The sequence below is a fragment of the Falco naumanni genome, chromosome 3 (assembly GCF_017639655.2).
Source record: "Falco naumanni isolate bFalNau1 chromosome 3, bFalNau1.pat, whole genome shotgun sequence".
NCBI classification, from domain to species: Eukaryota; Metazoa; Chordata; class Aves; order Falconiformes; family Falconidae; genus Falco; species Falco naumanni.
In genome coordinates, this window is record NC_054056.1 from 76,084,378 (window position 1) to 76,098,277 (window position 13,900).

At 40.2% G+C, this 13,900-nt stretch overlaps 1 protein-coding gene across 4 annotated transcripts in view; it reads right to left on the reverse strand.

Moving 5' to 3' along the window:
• The window catches only part of CA8 (carbonic anhydrase 8), a 46,815-nt gene that overhangs the window by 32,575 nt on the left and 340 nt on the right, over positions 1–13,900 (reverse strand). For all 4 annotated transcript variants that reach the window (XR_005826841.1, XM_040586496.1, XM_040586495.1 and 1 more), the window contains exons 2-3: positions 13,572–13,763; positions 9,493–9,617 (exon numbers count right to left, since the gene is read on the reverse strand). Coding sequence is in view for 3 of the 4 variants with exons in the window: in XM_040586496.1 (XP_040442430.1) it covers positions 9,493–9,617; positions 13,572–13,763 (317 nt within the window). In the remaining variant the exon portion in view is untranslated. The remainder of the gene's footprint in view (positions 1–9,492; positions 9,618–13,571; positions 13,764–13,900) is intronic.

A 13,900-nucleotide genomic window follows, 5' to 3' on the forward strand; every position in this document is an offset into this window, starting at 1 on the left:
GGCTAAGAAAAATAATGAAGAAGTCAAAATACCCTTGTTTCAAGATGGCTGACTTTCAGTATCAACCTAATCAGAAAGAAAATGAAAAGCTACACAGTTATTACTGTCAGATTCATAGGTCAGGCTCTTCACTATGCCAAGTTTCTGCTCAGTGCGTGAAGCAAGGAGCAGCATAGAGCAAGTCATTGTTCCCTGACACTACATCTGGCCCCAGCAAACATGTAGGCTGAGGTGCCCTGGACCTACCCTTACCTGTGCTAACAGGAACAAATACACATTCAAGCCCTTCTTTTTCCTTCCCTTGAACTATGAAGGTCAGGAAGGAAAAAGCAAGGATCCTAGTGTAGGACTCCCCAGCCTGCTTTTACTCTGGATTCTTGCCAGCCTGAGTGGGTGCATGTGTGTGTCTGCATGTGCTTTTATAGCTCCACAGTTAGAAAGTGCAAAGCTTGGAAAAAGGACTGGCTCTTGATGAATTGTTGATGATATTACGGACTAGCAATGCCATCAAAAAGACAGAAAACACAAAGTGTTATGGGTTAAGTGTTTAATTCTGGAAGTGTTATTTATATGACTAAGCCTTTAATACAAGCATGTCCAATTCCACAAAGTGTTGGATGCAATCTGTTGTCTCGGATTTAAAACTAGACTGTTTGTATGTAGAACACTAAATCACTGATTTAATTTTCAACAATGGATTCTCTAATGAAGGCAGAATAAAAAACACTCCTTCCCTGATAATTTACTACGTTTTATTAATAACTGATTTGAATCCCACAGTCCTCTGTGTTTCAAATTTCTCTGAAGAGATGAGAATCTGCAGCTGCATATTATCTTAAACCATAACCTTGACTGTTCTCCAGTCACTCCACTACTCTAGGAAACTCAGGGTTTTTTCTATAACGTTGGCTAAGCTTCTACTGAAATAATAAACTTCATCATGCACCTCCAACAGTTTTCTCCTGAATTGCAAGTCTGCAGATAGCATCATGGTGTTAAACTTCCCTCCTCTCCCATAGTTCCATAAACTCCCCAAATTCTGTTAAACTTTAAGTGTTTTCCAATCCAGTTCATTATGCGGCTTAATGCTGGCACAGCAAAATGGCAGTAATGACCAGTGAGGTTATCTCATTGGCATCAGTGTGGTCTACAGACTAGGCCACCAGATAACCCTGTGGTTAAATCACTGAACTCGGATTTACAACCTAAGTTAGTTATTTCTCACTACAGCATCAGAAAGTCTTACTAGAATTTAAGTACCCAGGAATCATGAGTCATTTCTGAAAATGGCATCATGTGTGACCATGGCCAAACAATTTAATCCCTTTGAACTTGTTTTCTACCAGTTTGCTGGCAATAGCAGAACTTGTCTCCCTTGCACTGATGTTTTAAGGATTACATTATTTGTGCTCGTGAAGCACTCAGGCTTGACAACAAATACTTGTGGAACCTTTCAAAGGTTTTCCGCTCTTATGATGATCTACAAGTTTCATCCTTTAACTCTTAAGAGCCATGAGTGCACCATTAGCACAAATAACACAAAATTTGTGGGGTTTAGCATCAGAAAGCTATTCTCTTTCTCGGAGTATTAACTCTGCACTGGGGCCAACCTAGGAACCGGTCCTGACTCAAGCATGCAGCATGGAAAATAACAAAATAAGGAATCTCCTTTCCCAGCTTCTTCCACAAGTGACAGGTCTTGGATAGAGACCAGTTTTGCCTAGTGGTTAGGGCAAACTGCTAAGGAAAACAGAACAGAAAACTGAGGCACCAAGAAACTAAAGTAAGATGCGAGCAGAGTGCCAGCAATGATTATGGCAGAAAGTAGAAAATTATGTACAGCTGAAGCAAATCACGCCAAGGACACACAGCCAAGAAAAACGGCAAGAAAAAGACTTGAGCAGCCATCTTGTTGTGCTCAAACCTGGATCTAAATCCTCTACAGAAGTTCCATCCTCTAAGTGACTACACAAGCTCTTCTCCCACAGCAGAGAGAAGACATAAGTAGCCATCTTGTTAGATTTGGGAATGGGGTTTGCAATAAGGGATGTCACCACAGCAGCCTCTATACCCGTGAGAACAAGCACTGTCACCACAACACTTGGGTGAGAAAGTAGAGTAAGGAGCAGGCAAACCTGTAATTCTGCTCAAGGAGTTGAGAAGATTCACATCTTTCTAAAAGGTATCAGAGGCTATATTGTTTCAACCGCAGACCGGGATTGCTAAGAGCTATTTCTTTCAAGGTTACTTGCCTGCCTCCACCAGGATGCAGTGCCACCAAACCTCCTGCTACAAGTTGCAACTGAACATTGCAACTTAGCCCAGCACAACTGCAAGAAAATTTGGTGCAAAATGTCTTCACCTGTAGGTGAAGTGCAAAGACTGCAATTTCTGGCAGAACGAAACCTATAAGCTGAGATAAGATGGAAGACGGAGCAGAGGATTCCCCTCTTGAGTCACTCACCATTTTCTTCTCATTCTCCTTTCCTTCACCCAACTTCTCTCCACCTGCAATATTTCTCCTTAGAAGAGTTTTTCCTAATCTGCTCAGTCATTTCTAGTTTGTTCCACTTATCTCTCAAAAGAATACCAAAATTCTCCATCCTGGTAGAAGTTACAAATCACAGACTATGGCAACTGCTACCTCAGGAGTTTTAGGTACATATGAGCCACAAAGCCTTTCCACACACAACTTACTGTAAATAAGATAACTCTTAAAAGAGAAACAAAAGGATAAAGAAACTTCAGTATAGACTGCTGATGCCTGGTGTCTGGCAGCTTGTACATCCTCCACAACTGCAGAGTTTGCACAGAAAGAAAATCACATTTGCTACCTCTGAAGACGTGTACAGTTCTTTCACAGAGCTTAACTGAGCAATACTTAGGTGCTAGCCAAGCTAAAAGCATGTTTGTGCTAGCACATCAGCCCATTTTTGCACCTGCTTTCACAAATCCACGATACAAAGCACACAGATACATACCTTCAAAAACTCAAAACTATATGTGACTGAACAAAACAAGGGCCAACCTAAGCTCATACTGACAAATTACCTAGAAACAAAGTATACTTCAGAAACTGCACGTGCCTATTTAGGTCAAACTAACCCTGAATCACAATAAAAATATAATAATGAAAGAGCTTAGCAACTAACGATCTCAAAAGTCATAAGCCACTCATGTGTGCTTTCACAATGATGGTAATTTGGGGTTTATGTTGTTGCTGGTTTTCTGTTTCCCAGTATACTGAGAGGGGGTGGAGACCTCCCAGCTTTCTACCACTACAAGAAAACCAAACAGAAGTCATATCAATTAGGGGACCACAGAGTGTACAACAGATAGAAAAATGCATAAAGATACTTAAACACCTGCATATATGAGGCTACGATTCCATGTCATCATTCACTGACAGCCTTGGAACCAGTGCTAGGACTAATTTTGCCCATGGAGTGCTGTGTAAAGCGAAGTCTTATTGTTAGATTCATAAATGGCATCTACATAATGTGTAAAAAATTGTTTTTGTATAAATCATTGTAGATTTGGAAAACAAAACTGAAAACATCTGCTTAGATATTGACCTGATTTTCCTGTGGTTTTCCACAATTCTCCAAAATCTCCAAAATTACACAATGTCCAATGGACTATCTACTTTAAATGATTATTAAACTGTTATTGATAACCTGTCAATGATATAGCTATTACATGAAATTTGTAATTTTGTTATAAGACACACTGTTTTAATCACAGGTTGTAGTATTCATATGCAACGATTCCCAAATTTAGAAAATCATCCAAGTCTTTGAGTAACAAGTTAATTTTCCACCAGAAAACAGCTAATTTCTGAGCAGAGTTCCAGACCACAGCACAAAGCTATGTAAACCTTTCTGGAATCTGTTTTTTTTGCCTCTTGTTAGATTCATGACTGCCTAAGCAAGATATTCTCCATTCATAGGTCCTATGCTGCCAAAGTAATGCATAATGATTTTTTTTTTTTTCCCCGCAAGCAGGTAATCAATGCAATCAGCTAAGGCAACAGAATTTACTCCTTGGTCTAACACCTTTTCTTTTAGGGTTTATGACTAGGATCATAGTCCCATTAAAGCTACTGGCAAAAATCCACAAATATCAGAACTGAGCTCACATATTAGAAACTACTGTCATTACAGATTAAATCCTGCTTGCCATTCACACCTACCCAGTCCCACTGCAGTTTGCAAGTCTCTGCATAAAGCGGGAGAGACACGCTTGCATGCACACTATCTCACAGGCCTTCATTACAATTACAAATACTCCGTTTTATTTTTAACCCAAACAATTTGCTAACAAGCTAATAAGGAACTGATTAAAACAGACAGCAAGATTAAATAACGTTGGCAAAGAATATTAAAAATTGGCAAAGAATAGATTTGCATGTTTAAAGCATGACACGCCCTTCAAGAAATGCTGGAAAGGGGATGCACCATGTGCAGGTATCTGATTTCAGAGCCAGGCACAGAAAAAACCCCACATCAAAGAGTGTAAAGACTTGAGTAGATAAGCATAACCTTAACAGCCTAACCCGAAACCCTACAGCTGTAATACTGTTTGATGAGATCCTTAGGCAAGCACCATTTCACATCAACAAAGGAACACTTAATGGTTTTAATCGGGACTGAGCGTAGGATATGTTTTTTGCATTACATTTAACTTCATTGCAGCATGTGTTTCTGTAACTCTGAAAGAGTCTACAGGATGAATTACCGTGCTCCTCATTACACAACAGAAAGGAACACTTTTTTTTCCTGTACAGAACTGATTCTAGTCCTTCGGGCAACTGGATTTTCTTCAGTTCTACTCAAAAACTGTAGGACAGACAACCAGTACAGTTTCTAATCTTCCTCCACATCTTGGAAATATTTTTTAAATTATTTTCTGCCAACAGTCTTCCATTGAGAGCTTTCACATGGTTTACAGCTAATATAATCCTACGTTTTAAAGAGGATGGATTACAGCGAATTATCCTCCCGGTTATACTACAAGTGGTGAAAGGAACCTTTTCATTTTCTCAGATACAGTTTTATTTCAGAGCGGCAGCCTGGAAACAACTGTTCCCTTATGGTCCGGCTGTGTTGGTCACACCACAACTTGAGTAACTAAGAGGAAGAGACACCTTTAAGGCAAAATTTTCCCTGCTTCCCTTCACTTCAGAAGCAATGAAAAAATGTATTTTCTTTCCATAAAACAGCACTGATGCAATCATACAGTTCACTTTCTTCTGCTGCCTTTCCTGTCCTTTTTTGACTGTAAGCTGACTTGGCCTGGCACGACAGCTTATACAGAGATGCGCTTATACAGAGATGGGGTACAATGGGACTCCATTTTTAGCTGCCCCTGTTTTACCTTTGTTAGCAACAAAAATAAATAGCAGTAATTTGCTATTCCTGTCCCTCTCCATCTCCCTGTTATACACCAAAGGTAAGGGAAACGGTCAGAGTTTCGTTAGATCTTCATTTGTTCTTCCTCCTTCTCCAATCCATACTCTTGGCATGAAGCAGAGGAATAAAGATGTCAAGTAGTTCCTCTTTCTTACACCTAAATCAGATTCAGGTAAGTCACATGTATAAGTGTGGATTTTACTGCTCTGTGGAGCTATGTACTGTAAAGCACAATCTAATCTTTGGTACCTTGTTCCATTTGCTGGCAAGAAACAGTCTCTCAAGGTTAAGACCATTACTAAGTATGGTCTTAACACAAGCAGTGGCCAGAGTAACTTTGGCCAAAAGGCATACACTGTTTACATGCAGTTGAAGTACTTAGTGAGAAAGATTTCCAGAGAAAGTTGCACAAACATCTCTTTCCAATTTCTGGCCAAAAGCCAAGAGCATCCTTCATGCTCTTGTTTTCATGGAACAGAGAGAGGAGTATTGTACTGATACTTAACAGCCCTCTGCTTTTCCTTTGTTTAAAAAGACATGTTACAGTATTTACCTTTGATAACTATTTATTCTTTTGTCCTGCTTTCCTGACGGATTGCAAACACAGATGTTTCAGTGAAAATGATAACACTGTTGTATTACTGTCAACATTTTGGTTTCTTCAGTCAAGGAAGGTAGAAAACCCATCTTTGCTGAACTTCATAGAATAGTAAAAATAACAGTGAACTCAGCACCCAAGCCACATGAACAATGTTTTTTGACAGTGTGAATTGTTTCAAAAAACTGTTCCAGATGTTACATAAACTTAGTAGTCTAACTCATTTCACCACGAACCTATATATCCTAACCACATGCAAAGGCCCCAGCTAATAAGTCTAATAAGAAATAATAGATTTTTACACTAAAAGACACAGAATATTACCCAGCTAATACAGGATACTGCCTAATAAAAACAGTTATGGTACCACAGGTGAAGAGACTAAGGAAGTAACTGAAGAGTGCTCTTCCAAACTTTGAAAAATAACACTCTTTTTTAAAGTCATCCTTTACAAAGATCATTACACTGACAATCTGAAGCAGTTCCACAACTATTCGGTCCAATGTAATAAAATAAAGCCTTACAGTCTTCAGTCCAAAAAAAGCAAGACTGCTGTCCAGTCAATAAATAGTCTTAGATATCTCAGTTCTCTTCAAACTCAAAGTTGTTTTTTATAGAACTGCTTGGGGTTTACAACTGTGCAATGGAGTATATAATCCGGGCTTAGTTTGTTGCATTGTTAATGTACCCACTTAAAACAAGCGCTTGTTTTCAAACTACTGCTTATCCCTTTGACTTGTCTTCCTCCCACAAAGAGAGGAAAAATTCCTATCATTTGCTTTGTAATTAATTTCTAATTTCTCAGGAAAATGTCCTACCAGATTTACTCCACTGGCAGAAGACCCAAGTTTATGCACTTGATGCTCAACATAAGCATGCATCTGTGCACAAACAACTGCCAACTTATTTTGTGTTTAGTACAGGACAAAAGTATAAACTATACCAGACTGCTTGCATACAGCCGAAATAGGCACCCATCACTGTGAAAACCAAGCCCAGTATGTGCTCTGAATATGGTGACTCCCAACAACTGTATAAACCAATGCTAATGGTAAAAGTTAAGAAAATTGGATTTCCTGGTCCCTTCATCAAAATGATTGTTCTCCACAAAAAGAATTAAATGGGGCAACCCCTGGAATGGAAACGGAAAATCTTCCATTCTGGAGTCTCAGTTGCGCTACTTCATAAACATTTATAGTGATCAAAGCACCTGTTTTATTATTGCTCAAGTATAATTTTTTATTTGGACAGTTTGAGATGGATTTTGTACAGCAACTCTCTGTGCATATAGCAGAAGGAAATGCAGCTCAACTGATGAACAAACTGCCCTGCACTTTCTTGCAACATGGGGCAGAAGATGAGGAACTGGCTCAGCCAATACACCTGTGTGCAACTGGCCTTGGAGACAACAAGCTTTGCTGTCATTTTCTGTGAGAATTAATCTGCATAAGGATCTGCTGGCAAAATTAAACATTCACACTGTATTTCAAGTGCATTATGAGTCAATTTTTTCTGCTACACAATTTTTGCATCAGTAATTATTTCTTGGAAATTAGAGTCTAGCTGAAAGCTGCTTAGACGCAAGAGACAGGGTAACACTGGCTTGCTCACCTCCAGGTGATGTTCTTCCACTGTGCCAGAATTCTGTTTGTGCAGCAGGTGTGCTGCTTTTAAAGTAGGTAAAGAATTATATCCCTTCGTGACCGATTAAGTTTGTTGCTTTGCATCTCTGGGTCAAGTACATTTTTCTCTGGACTGATTCAGAGTAGAGAATTCTGGGGTTTCTGCAGATTATCAATAGACTGTTCCCACATACCACCAAGACTCTGTGAAGTGATCCTTAATAAACAAGGAGACAGAAGACTCTGATAGACTCCCAAGTTCAGTTCTCAACATAATTCACATCAATATTTCTTTATCACCACATGCTGGATCAGCCTTGAGGAAAAGCACTAAGCAGAGCTGTTTCATAATGAACAAGCTGCTTCCTGCCTCAGGGGAACACTGCAGTATCTTCAAGGCCTTAACTGCCCATGTAAATCATGTTGTATATATTATGCCGGGTAACCAGGATGCAGAGATGATTCTTCTGCTTTCCCTTTGGTTAACGAGTCTTCCCCATTCAAGTAATTCTCCTGCGTTGCCAGAACCTGCCTGAAATCAACGCACAAAGAGGATCTACGCGTAGATGTGGCACTTAGGGACATGGTTTAGTGGTGGGCTTGGCAGTGTTAGGTTTACCGTCAGATTCAATGATCTTAAAGGACTTTTCCAACCTAAATCAGTCTATGATCTGCCTCAACTCAACCTGCAAAACCCCTACGAGTGACTTCATGTATGTAGGGTTTTTTCATGGACCAGTGCAAAACAGCAAACAGCACAGACCAAAATCTGACCTACAGCTCTTAAAGAGAGGACCTGAACAACCCCAAGAATTAGATAGATGGTGTAAGTCCACAAGCTTTTTACATTTAGCTCTGCAGTATTTGCTCTAATACTTTTTATATCCTTTTCCGTAAGGCAGTTCTATTCCAGTAGTCTGGAACTCATGAATATAACGCTACAGTAACAAACTTCCTAGCACTGAACAACACACAGAAAACAGAAACAGAATTTCAGGCCAGTGAGGGATTATAATAGATAAATAAGGCAAAAATAACTCTAAGACCTCTGAAAAAAATCTTGACTTTCTTTAAAACCAATAGTGCACAACAAATGAAATAAAAGATGCAAAGCTGCAGTCACCAAACGTCAGGGTTGGTATCTGTTAAAACTAGTCTTGCAGCCCAGGGTCTAAGGGATACTCCAAGACACTCCTTGACAAGTGTAAGCAACGGGACAGTGGGAAGTGCAGTAACATGACGGACGGCTGCTGGAGAGCAGAAGAGTTAGGTCCCAGCATTTCGGGTTGCCTAGGAGCCCAAACTGACATCCCATGAACAGCTGAATTTTTTCCAGGCTGCATTATAATTTTGCTTATGTTTCAAAATTTGGTAATTCATTGAGACATTGTGGAACATACCCAAGAATATCACCGTAATCTTCAATTTTCAGGTACGTAAAGCTATTTCATTAAAATTCACTCTACACTTACTCCAAATTTACCTAAGTTGTTATTCACCATGGAAATACTCCCAGTAGCTAGTTCTCCCACCTATAGCTATTAGTCAAGGTGACAAAGGAAGTGTTGAAATGGCAGATCTTGTTAGAACACTAACATTATTAAGACAGAAGTTAATAATTCTGCAGCTTAACTTTATGACCACTTAATCATACAATGTGATGAGTGCTGGAGGCATTTTATTCCAGAGGCATATCCTAATTTACCTGCACTAAAGCACACCTCAGCAAGATAGCTTTCTGGTTGAAATATAGAGCAATAAATGTTGAACTAAAACTCGCTTTTGAACTATCAGGAATTCAGGCTATGAAAGAAAATCTTTTGCATTTAGCAGGTGTTATGCAATGCAGCGTCACTCTTACCTCCATGGGAAAGGCCTTAAAATTAACTGTGTGTTCAGAACCACGCTGATTTTCTCTCCCCCAGTGAAACCGAACATCATGTAGTTCAAACTCATGTCCTCGAGGCAATGGCCCCCCTATTAACACTGGGAAAGAAGACAAATGGTAAGGAACTTGGCTTTCGAAGCAGACAGGCTACTGAATATATCTTCCAAATACAATGGGGAAATTGTTGCAAGCCTCTTTACTATCAGCGGTACTAGAGAGGAGATGAGTAAAGTTGACAGACTCGACACCTTGACTTTTGAAGTACCGTGCAGGTACAGAACACGAATCCAGGCAGTTACAAACAACAGTGAAATTGCTGTCATGCTGCGCTCTGTTTTATGAGGCAGAACAGCTGGTCAAAACACCTAACAGAAAAATTGTACCTTTATCAGTCAGAAGAATGAATACGTTTATTGCTCTTATCAAGACAGTAGCTGAGTGCTCCAAACAGATGGTGGGGGTTCTGGACTGAACTGGTAACTACCTTCAACTTGTCCAAATGCTTAATCTCCATCACCTATATTTGCTATGAGTAACAGAAACGGATAGAAAACTTTTGATTGCCAATATTTTGCTAGGTAAAGGTGTTCAGTCATATACCACCTGTCAGGCTTCTGAGATACAGAATGCCTCCATATCCAAATATAATCAAACTTACACACAGCAACAACAACATACCTAGTTTACTTAAAAACAGCTTCTAGGCAGCCATGGCTTGGTTTTTTACTCCAGTTTTTTAAACATCCGGGACTTCTTAAAAGCATCTGTCCACAATTGCAACATACACAAACAAAAAACTTATACAGTAGCTCAATACGTTTTTAATGGAGATTTCCACCACAAGGAGTAAAAGCAAACAACTGTACCTTGTGAGGCCCAATCTACTTCGGAATTAATTAATGGAAGCATTTTGCCCAGGGATTTCTGAATCTGCTTTATATCCAATGTTACTCCACAAGCTGTAGGTAACTTCCCACTGAAATCACTGATTGTTAGCTTCTAGGCAGGGCTGGATTTTACTTAAGGGCATTCACCATCTTCCCCAGAATACAATAAATTCTAGCTTACTTTTCACAGACTTTGAATGAATCTTCTACAATCTCTGATCAGTGATAAGGATTATTTAATCATATCACCTACAGCTTTAGGGAATTAGTGTTCCATGATATGAAGTTATTTTGACACACAAAGTAAACAGCCTTAGTTTGAAACACTAGACATGGTGTAGTACTAAAAAATAATTCAGCAACTGAAGCATATTGCAACTGTACATACACAAAAAAAATAAAGGTACAGAACTATAAAAAGTCTGAAAGATAAATGATCAGTTATGGTTTCCATCAGCAATTACATTAGAGAAAAAAAGTGAAATGTTCCAACTAATCCTCCTTTAATAATTCTTCATAACTAATCTAATAGCTACTAGGGTTTCTAAAATGAAATATCCTAAATGTAGCTACTGATTCAGATTTGCTCCTTGAGCTTGCTTTATCTGTATTCTATCTATACCTATATCCTATATAGAAAACCTAAAAATCTGGTGAACATTGGGGGAAACAACCAAATGAAGTCTTTAGGAAAATCTGGACAAATAAAAAGAAACACAATATTCAATTAGTGCTGTTTCTTAGGGAAATGGAGCATTTTCTCTGTTTTAAAATATTGCTCCTTGAGAAAGTGTAACTAGCACAAGTGTTCTCTGTATGATGTAGTTCTCTATCTCCAGGAACTTCAAAGAGTTTATTTCTGAGGCTTAAGTTATAACATTGATCCCATGATACAAGCATTTCAATTCATGAAGCATGTTTATCTTTCCTCCACCTTTCATCAAATCTTGATCCTTGTCAATGCATGAAACATGTTTAATTTGCTTTGCCTTACAGCAATTTTTGATCCTCATTAGAAAATGATTCTGAAACCATCATCCACTGTGCAATCTACTGCTAGCTTAAGAGAAGCCTCTCTGTTAGAAGGATATCCTCTACAGCATTTTTTAATATACACTTCCATTACACAGTTGGTCATGCTTCTTCCACCTAATACATAACACATGTACAATGATCATACTGGAAGCAGCCTCTGAAAATGTTTGCAATTAAATAATGAGAGGGATCTGGGAATTCCAGATGGACTGTTTGTCCCGAATTAAAGGATAAAATCAATCACCAGTAATGACAAATAGATTTTTAATATGTATCTTAATCAGTTTACTTTTTTCCACAAAGAAGTTTTTCTTTGACTGTTAACATTACAGTAGATGAGGATCTCTTGCACATTAATTGGACAGAGTTTCAAAAGCATTTACTGCTCAACAGTTCCCATTAAAATAATCTGGCTAAATGGATTTGTCATCAGACATCCCCTGTGAGGAAAAGAAGCCGCAGGAGTTTCCGCAATCCCTGAAAATTGGCCAGAATACTAGGTCAAACACAGCTTATTAACTCTTTTCTCCTCTTGGTAGGGATAATAAATGTTGCCTTCCCCCTCTTAAAAATGGAAAAATTATCCCCAGTTTACAAATGGAGAATCAGAAATTAGGGAACATGAATATTAAGGAAATGCTGAAACTAAAACAAGATTTCCTAAATCATAATTCCATACCACAGTCACAAACTTTTATTCTAATTTCACATTTTCTTCTATTTCATGACTTATCAATCTGGCATCACCCTGCACGTGAGCTTAAAAAGAAGTCTTTCCTTCTCCTAACACTCCAACAGTTTTGCACATGAATTTAGGTGCGTTGGTCCCATCTTATTAATTATTGTAACTAAGTTACAAGCTGCCCTTGGGAAAGGTAGGGTTGAAGGAGTTGCATTTTGGCCTGCAAGCGGTGGTGTGGTTTGCACTCACAGTCACTTCCTCCACAGGAGAATTCAAGAACTTCCCTGATTCTGCAGAGAGAACCTTACTCCTTGGGAAAAGAGTTCTGCTTCTGATGAAGGCAGTAAAACTGACTGGAAGTACAAAATTTATATTCTATTGGAAATCTGCAAAATTCTGCAGAAATAAATGTTCTGTGTTGCAATAATACATGGAGTTTATCATGGAAAGGAAATTATAAAGGAAAGCATCATTATTAAAGTAACAAACCCTTCTCAAAAATTCAGTGTAAAACTGAACTGACTCCTTCACTGTCAGAACAGCTCTAGCTCCCAGTACAACTGGGATTTCAGAAGGCAACAAAAGCTGGAATGTCTCATAGTTTCACAATGTTCAGCTGTTTAAATGCCCCCAAAAGGCTGTTACTAGCGAAGATTGGTTAGAGTAACTTGGATGCTTCTCCAAACACATGGGAAGAACCACCACTGCATTGGACAGCACAATGTACTTGTTTTCTCCCTGCTTTCTGGCCAGTTGTCTCCTTCAGACAGAACAGTCCACCCAGATGCAAGGTCTGAATGAGATACTTCACTTTCATTTAAGGCATGTGATTTTCACTTAAGTTGGAATGGTTTCTTTTATTATGTTTCTAATTCTTATTTGATAAATGACACCAAAAAAAAAAAAAAAAAAGAAATAAGGACTGATTTGCTACCTGCTCTTCTTCATTATACATGTAAGCACGTGTAACATGACTATCTCTCTCAAGCTGCCCCATTCTGCTGTTAGCGTTCAGAATCCACTCAAATTAATGGACAAAAAAGCTCTTTTAACTTACATGGTCTTTGGACCAAGGACAAATTTTGCCAGCTATACAACCTAGTTTGGCATCACACTTTCTTAGCGATTGTCTCGGGCTGCTTCTGAACGCGGTTAATGCCAGCGAATTAGACGACACCACCGCACGAGGCAATTCTGGAGGCGCCCTGAAGCAGCCCGACCGACCACCCAGCCCGGGTGCTGCGCTGGAACCCGCAGCTCCCACGGCAAAGCTCGCTCCTTTCCCTACCGGAGCCAGCAGCCAGCAGCCAGGCGCCGGCCGGGACCGCCCGTGTCCCCGCGCCGGGGGTGCCCGTGTCCCCGTGTCCCCGCGCCGGGGGTGCCCGCACCGCGAGCCCAGCCTCGCGGCGAGCCGAGGCGGGAAGGGCAGGGGCCGCACTCCAGCCTACCTGACTTAGACTTCAGGGCAATCTGAATGGAGTGCCCGTCGTTGATTACTTCGCAGTCACGACACACCACGTAGTTCGGCGACAAACGCACTTCCAGGAGCGAGGGGTCGTATTTAGCTTCTCTCGAGTTCAGGTTAATCGGTGACTGGTACTCCCCGTTAGCATCGGGAAAAATCAGCCCCCACTCCACGCCTGAGGCACAACGGAGAGCTGTTACGGCACCCGCGGGCGCGGCGGCTCCCGGGGCCAGCCGGCCCCCCCGCCCCCCCGCGCTGCTGCCCACCGGCGCGGCCGGGGGTGCTGCCCCGCCGGCCCCGGCTCCGCGGCCG